Source organism: Corylus avellana, chromosome ca2 (assembly GCF_901000735.1).
Source record: "Corylus avellana chromosome ca2, CavTom2PMs-1.0".
In the NCBI taxonomy this organism is placed as follows: domain Eukaryota; kingdom Viridiplantae; phylum Streptophyta; class Magnoliopsida; order Fagales; family Betulaceae; genus Corylus; species Corylus avellana.
Window position 1 is genome coordinate 8,606,287 of NC_081542.1, and position 19,321 is coordinate 8,625,607.

General features: G+C 37.5%; 1 protein-coding gene across 1 annotated transcript; it reads right to left on the minus strand.

The window, feature by feature from the left end:
• Nucleotides 1–264: 264 nt before the first annotated feature.
• On the minus strand, nt 265–17,848 carry LOC132171014 (serine/threonine protein phosphatase 2A regulatory subunit B''beta-like). The gene is made up of 13 exons (XM_059582208.1): nt 17,419–17,848; nt 15,323–15,565; nt 15,060–15,165; nt 14,886–14,985; nt 9,223–9,328; nt 8,930–9,020; nt 5,134–5,275; nt 4,812–4,959; nt 4,524–4,633; nt 3,149–3,305; nt 2,610–2,735; nt 2,346–2,496; nt 265–792 (listed from the first exon to the last, which is right to left on the minus strand). The coding sequence occupies exons 1-12, from the start codon at nt 17,566–17,568 to the stop codon at nt 2,356–2,358; spliced, it is 1,620 nt and encodes a 539-aa protein (XP_059438191.1). The 5' UTR covers nt 17,569–17,848; the 3' UTR covers nt 265–792; nt 2,346–2,355.
• Nucleotides 17,849–19,321: the final 1,473 nt, after the last annotated feature.

Here is a 19,321-nt window from a genome sequence, read left to right on the forward strand (position 1 = left end):
CCCCTTATGAAGTCCACTTGCCCCAACTTCGGACAGTCTGCTAAGGTAGGTATCCCCCGTAAGGATTCTCTCGCTTTTTGAGCAACTCAGGCAAAAAATTGCTAGAGATCTAGATCCGAGATTCATGCCATCCTAGAACTCTAGAAGACACTAATCCTTTCTTATTTCCTCTTTATTTTTCCTGAAAAACGTGTATTAGACTATTGCCCGTTTCTTCTTTCCTGTAGACACCGTGGATCAAACAAAATAGAGAAACCATTAGAATCAAATTGACCAATGACCATAATTTAAGAAAAAAAATGCTAAAAGCACTTCCCAGCACATTACAATAGAGATTGAAGTACTAAAAGAACACTTGATAAAAAAAATTGTTAAAAAAAAAAAAAAAAAAGTACTAAAAGAACCATCCACTAACTCTTTTGGAGTGGGAGCGGCGGCAAAAATGAAATAAACAAGGATAATCGAAAATGGAATATAATCAAATACATTAAATGCTCCGAAGTACTTCAACCTGCCATTATATAATCACCTCCATGAGAGGAGAAAGCTTCGTATGAGTAAAGGGGGGTTTCCTTTGTAACTCTCCTCATTGTTTGTCAATTCAATGCACACAAAGATCTGAATAATTCACTTCCAACGCATCAAAAATCCATTCCACACAGCCAAGCCCAGAATATCCCTCTGATGAGGTCGAGGCTATCTGGACAGCTCATTCAACAACTGATACCTGAGCTTCAACACTTTCTTTAACAGCCAGTTTAGAAGAAGAATCCAGAGCTTCCTTGGGAGGACCTGTGGTGAACAAGAACAAATATATTAAATTGCGTTTTGGATAAATAATTTCAGGCATGCCTAGAGTGAAGAGATTTAAATTTTCATCAATTTATATTTCCATTGTTTAGAGAATTATATTCTAAAATTAAGAAATTAAAGTATTAATGATTGTAACGATGGTGATAATGATGCTAGTATGGTGTTATGATGTTAATAATAGCAACGGAGATAACGATGATGGCAATAATAATCCTGACATGGAGAGAACACTGGTTGTGATTTGTCATTATGATGCAAAGGTTGCACCAACAACCATCACGGTGGTGGTGGTGATAATGGTGAAGGTGATGACGCTGATACAGAAGTGGCAGTAGTAACGGTATTGGTGGTAGCATGAAGATAAACATGTTGGCGTGGTGATGGTGATAATGGTGAATCGTGATGGTGACCGCAACGAAGGCGGTGGTGATGCAAGCATGAAAGGAAAATAGCGGTGGCATGGAATGGTGATGTTGGTGTTACTGCTTAATCTATTTTCACCCACCAATGAAATTTGACTTAAGATTTGAATGCTAGAAAATCTCAAATTCAAAATTTCACAGAATTTTTTAGATAACTTATTTATTAACCAAACAAGAGAAATCAACATTTGAAATTCATAGTTCCTATTAATAAATGAACTTCCACTTTAAGACCCCATGTCCCAAGATAGCATCAAGGTGAATTTCTCATTATGTAATTGAAAAGATAGGGAAACAGATGCATGGAATCCTGTGTGAATCAGTGAGGACCACCTTGCAAGGCAAAATACTCCTAGGTGACCAATAGTGAAGTAGTGCCGTGAGGGAAGGGTGAAACAAACCCCTATCAGGACTGTAAGCTCCCAAGCAGTGGGAGGAGCCTGGGCTCTAACTTGGTGTATGTTGAAGAGCAAGCCAGCATCTCAGGCAGCGGCTTGGTTAAGGGAAAATATTATACGCATGCATTATTGGCATCTCAGACTGCAATACAGTAATGAGAACAAGAGGAAAAAAATTGGGTTCCTCGGCAATTTGTCACATTTACTATGAAAATCTTCAATATTGCGTGATGCTTGCTTCACAATTTTGCTAGGCCAAAGAAATTAGCACCATTTGCAATACTTTTTTAGTTTCTATTTTTAAGACATTTGTGTTCCACTAGAAAATCTACAGCATCTAAGAAGCTGAAGATTATTCAAAGAGAGGGAGAGAGAGAAGAACTGAGGGAAATAAGATGGTTCAAATCATCCAACAATTGTATGATTTTACCAAACCAGTTTTAGAGAACCAACAATGTGTGCTACCCAAATTCTTTTCCAAAAGCTACAGAACATGCAATAAGCAGTGCGTAAGATATTACCATCACAAGAATTATAATATCTCCCTATTAGTAAAAGCCCACACCACACACTGTAGCTACACACACAAACATAATTACGCATGTATATGCACGTCTGCATGCAAATTTTGTTGGCCAGAAACAAATTAATTTGAAATTATCGAAGTTGAAAGAAGAAGAAGAAGAAGTCATCACCGACTGAAGTGGCCTACCTGATTGAACTCAGAAAGGAGCCTCAAGTGATTCATCCCAAACTTCTGCACTCCCATTAGAGGCATCTTCAACATCTTCCTCCATTGAAAGCCTAATATATTCTCTATGCGCAAAGCGATCCCACTCTGTCAATGTTGGATTCTCACGTTCCTGTTCATGTCACAATATTGTTCGTCACCAAAAATGGTAAGCAGTAGAGTACCACTTCTTTTTTAATTAATGTATCATCAAAGAATGATTAAGAATTAGCAGCATTCAAGTACCTGACGAATGAGAAATGGATCACGAGTTTCAAAGGCCATAAACTTATTAAGGTTAAAAAGGATATTGAATACACTTCCCGAAAGTTTACATCCTTTCAGGTCACGCAGTGTGATATAGCTCTCATTCTGCATGCATGAAAATTTTGTGTCAATCAATGTAGAGTAATCTATTAGAGATGTCTTTGTAGAAATATTCAAGGAAGATTTGCTACTAATGGCCAACTGAGTTCACCATAAGCTATCTTATCAAAGACAGTTTACTACCCAATTTGGTCACAGGCTTGGAAAGTAAACTGTGTTTCTAGACTCCTTGTTTAGTCCAAAAGAACAGAAAGGAAAAGGAGAAGAAAAAAAAAGAGAACAAAAGTTTCTGGAAGTTGCAATCCAGCATCATGTTCACCCTATAAGAAGGAAGCAACAAAACAAGGGCTCTAGTATGGAACTATGTACTTTTTCTTGAAAAGGGTCCCATACAAATCCCAACATACAAGGAAGGGAAACAAAACAATCAGTTAAAGCACAAAAAAGAATAGGTGAACCTCAGGCCCAATCATGTCGATTATTTGGCACAATATATCCTCAAAGAGCACAGGCTCTTGGGCCATGCATTCCATTCGATGCAACTGCTCCTCATAAAAAAATTGCAGTTCATTCCGTGTCAGAATCCCATTTCCATCCAGATCTATGCATTTGAACCTGAAAAGAACAATTTACTGTCACAACTAGGGCGCAGCTGGATAGCATAATAAACTCTGTAAAGAAATCCAAAGATTTCAGAATGAGGTCACCCATGGCAGAAATACACCTTACATACAAGCTACAGGCAGGTTCAAAGAGAAATCAAAAGATCTCTCTCTGCCTCTCCCCAAAAAGCAATAAGTCATACAGTTGATTTTGAACACACATGAAAAAAAATGTAAAATGTTCATAACAAATTAAAGACAAGTTCATGAACAAATTTCGTACAGAAGAAACTTCTACTGAAAGCAAATGGAAAACAAACATACAAGTAAATATTTCACCAAAAAGCACAATAATTCCCGAACTGCCTTTGGCAAGTTTGCTCCAATATTCATGCGGTAAAGCTGTCTCTCTCTCTCTCCATTCTCTGGAAGATGAGTAATAATCATAGCGCACAGAACTGATATTTCTCCCTTTTTAAAAGTTGTTTTAGAGTCCTAATACTGAAAAGGTAAAACAAATCTAAGCTTTTAGGATAAATAACACAGTTCCCCCTAAAACTCAAAAATGATAAGTCTATCAACTGGTTTGGTATATTCATCTTCTTTATACTGATTTTATCATTTTCCATTCTCTAAGAAGATAAGGCAAACTTTTATATCCAACAGTACGAACTTTTGTGCTAGCTTTTTACTTCTTTACACCAAAGGTTAATTTAGTTCTTCGAAAATCAACATAATATTTCACACTTTTTTTTTTTTGATAAGTAACATAATATTTCACACTTTGACTGATATATTTCATCAGAGGACTTTCTAATGTTGCAAGAATTTCATCCAAATTTCCCATCCACCTGCACTTCTAAACATTTCCCTATATTACTTTATCGTCATATATCTCTCTTTCTCCCTGGAAATTAAAACTGGCATCCCCAATAATTTATTGAACCATGCAAATGAGCACAAGTATGCTCTACTTCAATGCAACATTTCACAATGCCTCCTCACTCAAGATCATCTCCATTTCAAAGGAAATTGAGAGGAGCCGGTCCTCTATTTCTTAAGGGTAGAATGGTCCCAAAAAAATGTGAAATGACCATTCTACCCTTATGAAATAAGGGACCGGCTCTTCTCCATTTCCTTTCCGATTCCGATCACACTTCATTACAAACATATCATAATTTTAAGAAGCAAGCAAACTAATGAATGACACAAATAAGAGGTGCAGACATACCAGTACTCAAGACTAGGTTCAGATGATTTATCCTCCTCTGACAGTATGAAGTAGACAAAATCTTCATATCCCATCTTTCCCTCGACTCTACTAGTGAACTTCCTAGGAACCTGAGAAAATATTAAAGAAAAAGAAAAGGTGAGTTCTCATGTATTCAAGAAAATAAAACAACAAAATAACATAATCAAAGACAGTGAGAGAGTAATTCCAAGCATTCAATGGAAGAATACTTTTCTTCGTGTGAACAGAAGGTATATTGGTCTAAAGCAACACCTAACTGACACAAACCTGAGAGAATATTCTATCAACAATCCGGTAGGTAAGCGCATGGTTACCATATCTGATAAGGTTCTCTTTGTCGATCAAAAAATCATGATCTGTATCCAGCTCCCAGAACTTGCAGTATATGACATAAAAATGTTCATAAGAGAAGTACCTGTAAAGGATGATATAAGAAAGAAAATGGTTAAAGATGTTAAAATATTGATACCAGATATTGTACACCAAGCATGATTCCAAAAATATTTGAAATGTAATATACATTAGTTCCCAATTTAACCACATGTTAGCTTTATTTGCAGACGAACTGACACGCCTTCATTTGGTATACCTCAAAACTTTGTTGATATCCTCCTCTTCATCTGCATGTTGCATTGCATCAATTAAGTTTCCACGTTTCAGCTCCCTGAGGTTTAGATGACCATTCCCAGATCTATTTATGTAGTAAAATATTCTGTATATTACAGTTTCAGCTGTCCAATGCAATAATATTTGACGTTAAAAACTTGCATCAGTTACAAAACAATTACACCTTTAATAGCACTAGCACCAGAGAAAAATTTAGACATCAAAACAATTTGGGTACAGACTTGGTGGATTACACAACCAGTCAGGCCTCATGCAAATAGACCATCGCAGCCAATTTAATGACAGATAAAAATGGTAACAAAAGGTCCAAGAAATTTAGGATACTAAAACCAAGGCATTCAAAGGAATTCATTGCATGGTCATATCAATTACAAAGCTAGTTATAAATTGACAGCCTAACTATGAATCAAGCAAAAAGAAAAAAGAAAATAGTGAACATTACTTATTTACAAAACAGAACAACATCACCAGATTTGAGAACATCACTTAATTCATCAGTCCCAGCCTTAAAGAACAAACGGTTGGAAAAAAATTCAGAAAGGAATACTGAGCACAGCTGATACAAAATAGGAAACAACAACTGAGATGATGTTTTCTTAAAATTGTACAATCTCTGTACAATAAAAATTTCAGTTCTTTAAGTAAACTGTGAGCAGTTTATATGCTAAAATTGAAGGGTGAAAGCCCCAAATAAAACTTAAGTAGACCCAATTGACAAATAAACAAATTAACCATTAGTGTCTCGAATGTATGAGATGATGGTTTCTGAAAATTGAACAAACTCTGTACAATAAAAAATTCAGTTTTTATCAGCAAAATCTGAGCAGGTTACATGATAATAATGAACAGCGAATGACCCAAATAAAACTTAAGTAGATCCAATTCAATTTACATTTGACAATAAACAATTTTTTTGATAAATAATAATGCATTAAACAGCGCAGAGGGGTGTAACCCAAGTACACAGGGAGTATACAAGAGAGCGACTAAGTAGGGGAGAAAGAAGAAGAGAACATAAAGAGAAAATCAGGAAAATTGATCACTAAAGGAGTAAGCCAGCCTGTAGTCCACGTGAATAAGGTGTACAAAAAGAAGTGAATAAGGTCCTCAAGGTTCCTCGACAAATCCTCGAAGCATCTCGCATTCCTTTCCTTCCAAAGACACCATAGAAGACAAAAGGGAGCCATCTTCCATACCACGGCACTACTGGTTCTACCTCCCGCCCACCAACTAGCAAACATCTCATTGACACTTCTAGGCATAACCCAACTCATGTTAAATCGAGAGAAGATAACATCCCACATCTTGCGCGCGACCCCACAATGAAGGAAGAGATGATCCACGGACTCCCCATCCGCCTCACACATACAACAACGATTAATCACAACAATACCTCTCTTTTGAACATTATCCAGCGTGAGAGATTTTCCAAGGGCAGCCAACCAAGCGAAAAACACCACTCTCGAAGGATCCTTAGTACGCCAAATGCTTCTCCACGGGAAGTGGTTAGGCTCCTTAAAGGCAAGCCTCCTATAGAATGTTCGGACATATAATGTATTTGGTGTATATTTCTAGACAATGCAACTGCCCCAATTTTAGACATTATGTGCTCTTAGTTCCAGCAATGCCTCAGATTCCAACACTGGTTATTAACAAAGGCCTAAATCTACTTGTCAATGACCCAGCTATAATTGTAATTTTTTTTTTTTTTTTGATAAGTAATAATGATATAAAGCAAAGCGCAGAGGGGCGCAACCACATACACGGGAAGTATAAAGAGAGCGCCTAAGAGGGAGAGAAATGAAAAAGGAAATCAAAAAAACTAATCTCTAAAGGAGCAAGCCAAGCGGCCGTCCAAGAGTAGAGAGTAAAGTAGAAAAGATGAGAAATTTCCTCTACAGTCCTAGTGGAGTTCTCAAAACATCTAGCATTTCTTTCATTCCAAATACACCACATAAGACAAAGAGGGATCATCTTCCACACTACCGCGCTTCGAGAACGTCCTCCCGACCACCAGCAATCGAACAAGTCCCTTACCCTGCAAGGCATGACCCAATGCAACTCAAACCGACTAAAAATAGAGTGCCAAAGAACACTTGCGATTTCACAGTGGAGAAGAAGATGATCGACTGACTCTCCTGTCTTCTTGCACATACAACACCACTCCACTACTACAAGGTTCCTCTTCCGCAAATTATCGTGAGTCAAGATTTTGCCTAGGGCGCGGTCCACCCGAAAAAAACCACTCGGAGAGGCACCTTGGTGCGCCAAATACTCTTCCAAGGAAACACCTCATGATCAAAGTTGGACAAGGCCTTAAAGAGCGACTTAACCTCGAACTTACCCTTCTTAGACGAGGACCAACAAATGCGATCCCTAGTACACATGGAAATCTTGCAAGAGTATAATCGTACAAAGGAGGAGGATACCATGTCCATCTCCCAATCCTGGACTGGCCACATAAAAATGACATTCCACTCCACAACCCCATTCCTCCAAGTGAAGTTATCCTTCACCCAAGCTTCTTTATATCTAGCAATACTGAACAGGGACGGGAAAGCCTGCTTCAAAGAAATTTTCCCACACCAAATGTCATGCCAGAAACGCACTTTCGAACCCACCCCCACTTCAAACTGAATACCTTTGGCAAAGAAGTTCCAACCTTGTCGAATATGCTTCCATAAACCCACCCCATGAGAGCCCGAAGCTTCCTTCGTGCACCACCCACCATCTTGGTCTCCATACTTAGCTTTGATAATCTTGTACCAGAGAGCTTCACCCTCATTTGCATATCTCCAAAGTCATTTCCCCAAGAGAGCTTGATTAAACTAATGCATCTTTCAGATGCCTAGACCACCGGAGTGCAGGGGACGATAGACTTGGTTCCAACTTACAAGCTGTAACTTAGGCTCATCTCCCATCCCTCCCCACAAGAAGTCTCTTTGGATTTTCTCAAGCCTTTTTGCTACACTCATGGGAATCGGAAACAAAGACAAAAAGTAAGTCAGAAGATTAGACAACGTGCTCATATATTATGCACCCAAACCTGCTCAATTCTCTGTCCTCACTAAACAAAATAGTTTTATATTACAATTGTGAGGGATTTTAACACATTACTACCCCAGCTTTGAGTAGAATGCCGTATTAGAAACGATATTGTGGTATTTGACATAACAAATGTTAGATAATGGGTCGCAGTCATAATTTTAGCAGACAAGGAACTAATACAGATTGTTGGAATTGCCACAGATCATTGGATAACGGCGTTGAGGCAAAAACTCATTAGAGTGACGGAGTTGAGTTCACCCTTGTAAAGATGGGTCATATAAATAGTAATATTCGTTTCTGAACTAAGTTACCAATTGTAATATGAAGATCATATATCATACATTCAAAAAGAAATGCACCCTTGGAGAGGAAACATGTTGAACCAAATCCATCCACAAATATTTTTTTATAAGTAATGATGCATTAAAGAGCGCAGAGGGGTGCAACCCAAGTACACAAGGAGTATACAAGAAAGCAAATCCATCCACAAATATTAACATAGATATATGATTTGGATATTCAGATAATTTGAGTGCCATCAATCAAGAAACAATCAGACCAGCCAATAACAAAAACGTCTATACCCAATGGCCAACACTTACCAAGGGAGGATGTAGCTTTTTCAATAAAAATAAATTTTTTAAAAAAAATGTTTACAACTGCATTGAACACAGGAACATCCAAAGCTGAGTAATAGGCTGAGAACAAACCATATCTTTCCTGAAACTCCGGTGTGCTCTGTAAAAACTCCAACCCTGGATGAGTTGCCAAAAGTTCTCGAAGCACAGGTTTGAAGTCGTCCTGTTGCCAAGTTTGGACATTCTCAAAACATTAACATAAATAGGAAAAACATAACATGTGCAAGAACAAAATCTGAAATTATTTTATACCAAAAATAACATTGAATAAGTCGACCAGTAAGATACTAGGCTGCAAAGGTACTTCACATTTTTAATGGAAAACATAAAAGGAGAAGAAATAGAGTCATAAAAAAAATAAATACCTGAGTAAGGAATTTGGCATCTGGTTGCTTCAAGATAGAATATATTTGAGTTGCCATATCCATTGTCAACATGTTGCCATTAACCCAATAATCAACAAATGCATCCCTACAAAGATGTAGTTAAAAAATTAAGCAACTCAACTCAACAGCAAGTGCAAGAAAAACTTCAATAAATCATTAGCCAAACCTCTAACAGTGCTTTCCTTTCCCAGGGCTCCTAATCTATTCGTTCCATAACAAGCAAAAGAGCACTATAAAAGCTAGTATTCAACAAGACTCAAAACAGAAAGTACCTTGAAAAGTGTAAATATATATGTTATAGCCTGTATGAACGGTTTTTTTTTTTGATAAGTAATGATGATATAAAAAGCGCAAAGGGGCGCAACCCACATACACGGGAAGTATATGAACGGTTTAGACACAAAAGGTACCAGAGGTGTTCCAATAATCATAAAAATATATATATATAAAAAAAATAAAAATAAAAACTATACAGCTCTACGAAGAGAAAACCAACAAGAGAAAACCAAACAATAGATTAGCCAACAATCGAACACGCTCTGATACCATGTTATAGCTTGTATGAATGGTTAGACACAAAAGGTGAAGGCTATTAAACTTATTCACTTGTAGCCTACCACGCATTATTATATAGGGTTAGAGAAATATTACAATGACCAAAATACCCCCAAACCCTAATGACTCACAAACCCTAATAAATCTTCTAACAATATAAACAAATTAAATAAAACCATACTAACAAATAAAAAATGCAGGGATTGTAAGTGGCACCACATTACAATTTCTTTTATTATTATTATTATTATTATCATCATTAAATCAATCTCATTAGAAAGCGTAAAGGGATGCAACCCAAATAAACAAAAAGTATACAAAAAGGACCCCCAATTAGGGAGAAAAAGAAGAACAAGAGTCCAAAAAATCCATAAAACTAGAAAAGCGATGACTATTGTACACTGCCATCCAAGTATAAAGAGATTTGAACATAAACAGCTTTTAATTATAATCTCTCACAATCTTACAAGCTCCTCACATTCCGCTCTCTCCGAATGCACCACTTTAAGCACAAGGGAGCCATCCTCCAAGCTTCTAACAAGCAACCGCTTCCCAATTAACCTCTCCAGCTAGCCAACGGCATGACCCACTCAACACCAAAAAGACAAAAGATAGAAACCCACAAATCTCTAGCCACTTGACAGTGGAGACGGTGATTTATGGTTTCCCACTCCTCTTGCACATGCAATACCAATCCACCACTATGACATGTTTCTTTCTCAAGTTATCCAAAGTTCAAATCTTCCCTAACGATGTCGCTCACACAAAGTACGCCATTCTCAAAGGAGCCTTAATTCTCCAAATGTTCTTCCAAGGAAATGGGGAGCCAGCAGAAGTGCAAAGCGAATGATAGAAAAATCTTTTCTTGATAAATAATTCAAATTCATTAAAAGCGTTGAGGGTCGCAACCCTAATATACATGAAGTATATAAGAAAATCCATAATGTAATGATAATGATGATAGAAAGATTTGACCTTGAACTTCTGCCTTTTAGAACGAATCCAACAGATTTTATCTTCTCCACCTCGTCCCAACTTCAGAGAGTGCAAAAGATCAAAGAACAAAGAGACTAAGTCCACCTCCCAATTATGCACTGGTTTGGTAAAAGATATATTCCATCCACCATAGCCTCATTATGGCAAGAAATACTAAACAATTCTGGAAAAGAAGCCTTCAGGGGATGATTCCCACACCACAAATCATGCCAAAACTTAATCTCAGACCCGTCTCCCACCTCATATCTGACAAATCTAGAAGAAAAAAACCCACGCCCTCCTAATATTTTTCCGCACCCCCACCCTGAAGGGCCTAAAAACCTCCTTGGAACACCATCCTCCCTTCATGCTATCATATTTGATTTCCACCACCGATCTCCACAAAGCCTACCTCTCCATGGCAAAACGCCATAACAATTTCTCCAAGAGAGTTCAGTTAAACTGAATCAGGTTTCTACCCTCAAACCTTTTTTTCATTATATAATCAGAATTTCATTAAAAAGTGCAAAAGGTACAAGTCAAGTATACAAGAGAAACACCAACAAAGACCAATCGGAATTTCTAACCCTCAAACCACACCAACTGACTCGATGGAATTTGAATTCATCACCAACTCCACCTCACAGAAAATTCCTCAAAAGTTTCGCAATCCAATTAACAACACCTACTGGGATGGGAAAAAGGGACAGATAATAAGTGGGCAAATTGGAAAGAGTTCTTTTAATCAGTGTCAACCTATTAACCAACTTCACCTCACAAAAAATTCCTCCAAAGTTTCTCAATCTAGTTAGCAACACCTACTGTGATGGGAATAAGGGATAGATAATAAGTGGGCAAATTGGAAAGAGTTCTTTTAATCAGTGTAAACCTATTACCCTTTGACAAATAAAGCTTCTTCCAACCAGCCAAACAACGTTCAATTTTTTCAACAATACCATCCCATATTGACGTAGTCTTCTACGAAGCCCGCAAGGGAAAGACCCAAATACTTCGTAGACAAAGAGGACACCCCTACAACCATGGATACAAACCAAACCACCAACGTCATCCACAACGCCAACAGGGAGCACATTACAATTTAATGAATGATAACCTATTAAACTAACTATAATATTATCCTACTTCAAAGCTTAATCTATGAAATGTTTAAAGCCTTATGAATAAATAAAGTGTGAACACTTTCCCTTAGATGAGAAAAGCTACTTGACTAGAGCAGGGCCCATAACCACAGTACTAGGCTTCCAAGCCAGTTTGTTGAACCAATCAACAACTACAACTCGACTAACTCAACAAAGTTCTAGATCCAATCGCAAGTCCAACAACAAAATCCATTTTCCCCACCACACTCTGTTGGGCGATAATCCTTTAGAATTATCTTTGGAATGATGAATTTTGAACAAAATGAAAATAAGAGATAAACATGTATCTTACATGAAAAGGGCTACTTGACTAGTGTATAACCCATAACCACAAGTTTAGGCTTCCACAAGCTAGTCACATTCTTTTTTTTTTTAAGTAAATCAATCTCATTAGAAAACACAAAGAGGTGCAACCCAAGTACACAACAAACATACAAAAGAGACCACCAATTAGGGAGAGGAAGAAGAACAAAACTCCAAAAATTCTGAAAATTAGAAAAGCAATAACTGTTTTAAGCCACCATCCAAACATAGAGAAATTTAAACATAATAGCTTTTAACTCTGAGACCGTTCTCTCACAATCTTTAAAGTTCCGAGCATTACACTCTTATCAAAAATACACCACATCAAGCACAAAGAAGTCACCCTCAAGGCTTCCAAACTGACCTCTCCAGCACACCAACAAATCCACCATCCTTTGAGGTAAAACCCACTCCAAATCAAATAGACGAAAGACTGAAACCAATAAATCTTTAGCCACTTTGCAGTAGAGAAGAAGATGATATATGGTATTCTGCTCTTGTTGCACGTGCAACACCAATCATCACTATGACGTGTCTCTTTCTCAAGTTATCCAGAGTTGAAATCTTCCCCAATGTTGTCGTCCACACAAAAAAAGCCACTCTCGAAGCAGCCTTATTTTTGCAAATGCTCTTCTAGGGAAGAGTGGAGCCCACGAGTGGCAAAGCGCATGATAAAAGAATCCGGCCTTGAATGTCCGCCTTTTGGAAGGGATCCAACTGATTTTATCCTACCCACCTCATCTCAACCAAGAGTACAAGAGGTTTAAGTACGAAGAGACCAACTCCACCTCCCAATCATGCACTGGTCTGGAAAAAGTAATATTCCACTAAAGAGTGTTGTTAATAAACTGCACATGTTCTACCACCGAAGCCTCCATACAGCAAGCAATGCTAAACTCCGAAAAAATTGCCTTCAAGGGTTGGTTACCACACCACAAATCATGACATAACCTGAACTTAAACCTATCTCCCAACTCAAATTGAATGAATCTAGAGAAAACCTCCCACCCCCTCCTAATGTTTTTCCACACACTAACCCCAAAGATCCAGCAACCTCATTGGAGCACCACCCTTCCCCACATACTATTAAATTTAGCTTACACCACCAATCTCCAAACCTCCCTCTCCGCAGTGAAACGCCATAAGCATTTCCCCAAGAGAACTCAACTAAATTGAATCAGGTTTCTAAAACCCAAACCAGAAAACAAAAATCGAAGTACAACTCTTAGGCAAACTGACAAGATGAAATTTAAACAGTTCCACCCCACAAAAAAACTGGCTGAAGTTTCTCAATACAGTTAGCAACACCGACGGGGATGGGGAAAAGGGACAGATGATATGTAAGCAAGTTGGAAAGAGTGCTTTTAATTAGCATCAACCTACCACCCTTAGCCTCTTCCAACTAGCCAAACGCCGTTCCATCTAACACTGTTTTCAACATTTTTGCTAGGACTTTAAAGCTACAATAGAACTCAAACAAAGCCTTAGTTTTGACTACACAGAGGAGAACATAAATCATGTTTCCCCACTCACCAAATCCCCTACAACCCTCTAACCCATTTGATGGCAATGACATGAATGTTCCTCAAATTAAAACCAAGAAAAAAACCCTCGACCATGGCAACTTATGCATAGAGAGAAAAATATCGTCACACGAGGACATCAGAGTAAGATAAAATTCTTTAGGTTAACTTTTGCATGCCTTGGAACAAGTATAGGTATACTTCCTAATGCCATCAATGGAAGACTATGTCAGGTTAACTAACATGAAAAGCGTTATTATTCTATAATGAGCAACACAAGTATGTGAGAAAGCTTGATTAACAAACAGATGACATCTCCTTTAGCTTTCTAGTAATGAATCCCTTGGGCATCCAGATCAACCTTCCACTTTCGTCCACACTGCTTTAAAAAACTTCATATAGATCACCAACAAATATGTTTTCCCGTGCAAACGATCATTTATTTAGAGAATCAATGAAGTGTTCATCATCTAGATTATCGCAGTCCACTTCCAAAGCAGCAATGCTGCATATCACATCAAGAATCCCTTTTCACACTAAGGTTCTTACTTTCCCCTGGACTTTCCCTTTCAACCACGAGATTCTTCATTTACCCTGGCCTAAATGTTAATAACTACAGAAGTTTCTGCTTTAAGTTTCCAGGATGCACAGTTAGCATAACCTGAAAATTATGAAGGGGTTAAAAGACATCTAAGAACCTCCAAAATGTAAGCTTCTTATGAATGGTGGTGGTAAGTTTCTCATAATTGGCAGTGATAGTCTAATTAAAAGCACCCCTACCCACCAGGAATACTAAAGTAGAAAGATGCTCAAAACCATTCTTTAGGGAAAGGGACGAGAAGCATAAGCATAGTCCACTTAAGCGGGTAAAGGAGCATGCCCTTGAAGTAAGGAATAGCAGGATATCCAAGACCTTCCAGTAGCAGAAAGAAAACCTTCGGATATTTGAGTTTTCCTCAGTAAATATTGAATGAATATTCTGTTGAATTTGAAAGAGGTAGCAAGTATTGAAGTATCCACAATACTTGAGTAAAAAGTTAGAATTACAATATAATAAACAGCAGTGGAGATGCAACATAGTTGCAATGTGAGACTACTTTCTCCAACAATGATAAGAAGTGCATACCTTCTGACAAAACCAGTGCTATTAACATCAATCTTTCTGAAAAGAGACATGGAGAAGAATGATGGTAGCTTGCAGACATCCTTAGTAACTGACTTAAATTCTGATAAGCCAAGGAAAGAATTAGTAAATCAGTTCTAGGAGTATTACCTACATTGATAGCTTAGTGTATCTCACCATGCATCTGCAGTCCATCCAAGTGGCCATAGAAAAACTGATTAATTCTAAATAAACATTGCTCTTTTAGTTCATTTGGTGGTGGACGACCATTTTGAAAGTAAAACTGCAAGCATTGCAAGTCATGTTAGAAATTATCACCAACATCCCCCTGAAAAATCAATTTAGTAGGCTAAGCACAAGAAAACAGCTATCTAGAGGATGAGAATAGCAAATAGTGCAATCAAATTATTTTGAAAATGAATATTGGAGTTTTGTTGAACCTGAGGTATCAATTCTTTAACTGGCTCGCTAACTACTTTCAGGGGTGAACCCAAATTAGAAAGACCAATCCTCTGTTTCATTATCCGAGGGGAACCAGATGTACTTCGCGGTGAAAGTGGAGGGGCACTGCCAGCAGGAAACATAGAAGGCAAAGAATTGCTTGTGGAAGCATGTGGACTAGAAGAGTTTCCAGGGACATTCAAGGGACCACCCGCCTTTGCTTCAGTGAGCAACGAAGCCACCTAAAACAAGAGAAAAATGAAAATTAGAATACATTCCATCCATTAGCTTCAGGAGGAAGGTCATATTATAGCTAATTAGGATAGCAAGAAACAATATATAGAAGTATAGTCTATACTTAACTAAAAAATTTAATGGGGCACCTGCTAGGGATTAGACTTGCCATTAAACAATTAGAAGCTTACAAGTTTTATGAAATCCATTGATCAAAAAAAAAATGTGAAAACACTATGAACTGTATTCTATTAACTAGCAATGAATGACTAGAATTCAATAACGTTATCATATGTTCAAAATTCAAAAAAGGCCTAAATTAATTCAAAAAAAACTAAAAAAGGAAAACAACAAATGGAATTTCAACCAGAACACAATGTTAATTGAGGTAGATTGAGTTTTATTATCCGAGATTTTTTTTTTCATCAGAAGATAATGTGTGAATGCCATGTCAAATTATTGTGGAAGCTAAGACAAAACAAAAAGCCAAGCCAAATCCCTCTGTATAAATAACAATCAGCAACCAACTAGTTACCATTATTCAGGTAATCGATATCCTGGTCAGCTTGGAAGAAATAGCATGGCTTTTTTGCCCATTTGAAAACCTTCATGAGTAGGTTAGGACAGTCTCCTTTCTTCTTTTATTATATAAATGTACAACTCACACACCCACACAAAATTGAATTCACAACCCTCCACCCCTTAGTTATGGGAAGGAGAAGTTATTATGTCCAAGGACGATTGGCAATTATGACAATATCCTTTCTCCAATTTCAGGACTCTCCAAATCAAGATTTCAACCTTTGACAACAATTAAATTTCTCAAAATCAGCTTAGATTTATATAGTGATCCATGAAGCATATTATCATTGTCGAAGTTACACCCACTGCCATTATTACCTCCTTTGATAACAGCACTAAGCAACACCTAACATGCTACCAACTCCTGCCGTAAGAACCTCCAAACCACCAGCACCAGCACCAACTTACCAGCGACCTGACAAACCATCACTTACTGCATCTAAAGCTCTTGCAACCACAACTAATAGCGCCACATTGAATAATGCCTACTAGCACCACCACCAAGAAGCTACTACCAGCCCCAGAAATTAGAGTTATTTGCTGCCTGCCCAACTAAACCCTATAACTATCCATAATCACACACACAAACATTATATGTATCATGGTGGCTTCAATATTTTCAGGGTCCTCTAGCACAATAGATTTTTTTTTTAGTACATAATTCAACATCCAAGCCTTTTCATTTGTTTGGAGAGTACCCAAAAGCAAATGCAGCTTAATCGAATTCATCATTTGAGAAAATAACTCCATCTTCAACAACCATCCGGTTTAAGTTGACTTCTTGACAGCCAAGTACAACATCAGTGAGCCCCCACTCTTGTGCAAACTCTCATGGGAACCATTAAAGATATCAAAAAACAACATAACTCTAGAAAGTGGAGGGATAAAAGTTGCATCTTCACAACAAGAACCCTTGCTTAGTTATACACCACAATACTAACAACCCAGTTCCTCATTAACCTAAATCTTCAGTGTGGTTATATAACCAACTATCATTCTTCATATTTCTAGCTACCACGCAAAAATTCACATTTCCTAGTAAATCGTCAGGCAATGAAATTCTCATTTCCAGCTAGAAATCTCATTCACTTAAAAGAGTATAATTACGCGCACAAATAAATACATTCATTCATTCACGTACCGTATAAGATTCTTTTATTTTCTTTTCCTATAAAGAAAGACACATCAAAGACGGCCTTGGGAAAGTAATCAAAAGCAACATTTCGAGTTCAGAATGCAAACAAAACATCGAAATAATCGAAGCATTACACGCAAGTACCTGTCGATTAGATTCGGGAAGCGAGAGCCACTGCTCGAAGAGCTTCTCGGCGAATGCCGGATTCGATTTGAGGGCCAAAGGAGATACCTCCGGGAGCTGCAAGAGTTCGGCGTCGAACGACGCCGCATCGGTCACGATCTCCATGCTCATCAGAACCAGAACCGTTGTCTCTCTCTCATCCACAATTGCCAAATCAGGAAAACCCTACAACGAATCGAAGCTCGAAGAAGTTGAATTTCAAGATTCAATGCGGGTTTAGATTTTTGAGGGGGAAGGAAGCGGGAGAAACCCCAGATCCCTGTGGAATTGGAGGACCGGTGATTGGAGAAAGGGAAAAAGGGAGAGAAAGTGAGGGAAAGTTTCTGTCAGAGATGGACGCGATTGAAGAAGAAAACCAGAGAGATTCGTAAAATGACACCTGAAATTGTGAAAAAATGGTTGAAGAAGAAGTTACACGTGGCCATATGATTTAGGTGCATGGGTCTTCATCACGTGCTCGGATCATGTGCACTACTTCTATTTTCCTGTTTTTCTCTTTTTTTCTTAAAAAAAAAAAGCCAAAAAAAAAGAAGAAAAGAAAAGCAAAATCAGTCTTGAGGTTACTTTTTAATGTTTACTTTTGATTCAATTGTTGATTTGTGACTGCCACAACATGTATTGATAGAGTCATCGAGGTCGTACTTGGTTGGGTTGCTAATAAAAAACAGTATGTAGTAATATCGGGGACACCAATATTGTACAACAGGTTCTTTGGAACAATGTCAATCCAACCAACAAGGGGTTAAGGGCTTTGATTGACTATACGAATAATAATTATGATTAATGTTAAGCATGTGATTATATATATGTATATATTACATGATGTATTGCATTCAAATATGTGACTTCTTACTAGTATTGTGCCACTATATTACAAAATAAACTTTGTTTTTCCTTAACAACATAATAATGAGAGCAGTACATATTTTTACAAAAAACTCACATTTGATATTCAAGGTGATGAATTGTTGCTTATGGTCGGATTCATATCAGTATACATATTAAGTTGTGCACTTGCGTAATTACTTTCTTCCACCTGTTGAACACGGTGGTGTTATGCAAATTAGCAGGTTGCTAGGCTCTAGACTAGAAAATTATGTAGGATGAAGATGTCAAGCAAATGACTTACAACGTTCGGTTTGCTTTAGACAATCTTAAGGCAATACCACAAGTCAATTACCTATTAATTTGTTTTGAAAAAAAATGCCAGTCACACCCTAGGTTGATAAAAGTCTATTGATTTAACTTAGGAGACATCATAATTACATTACCAAGGCATTGTGCTTTAATAGGGTTAAGACATGTCTGTTGTTGACTTCTTTCGGAGAGTATGCAATTCTTTAGTCTTATTCGTTATGGAATGGGGCTGAAAGTCAAACCAGTGAGTTAATTACCAGTAAATTAATTTTATGGGGTGTAACATATATTATTCAGCCAAACATAATCTAGCTCCTCAAAAATAATATTGACTGTGTCATTCAAAAGAATGGTGCGCCTCTCGAGATCTATCGTCGACTAAACTAGTTATTAAACAACACATGTTTCATAGGTGGCAAATATACAAGTTTAAGTCTAAAACTTAGTAAGTATAAATACACATGACGTTGAGGTTGTCATATGGTGATCTCAAATACTTATAAATCACATGTACCAATGTTAGATTACGGTTCATTATTTGACAATATAATCATTAATACAATATACATACAATATATGCTACAAAAATAATCATCTTGTAGTCTAAATCTATATAGTATATCAAAACCCTTAATCCCTTTTTGGTAAGGTTGACATTGTCTCTAAGGACCCGTAGTACAATACCGATGTCTACGATATTGCTGCATATCGTCTTTTACTAGCAGCC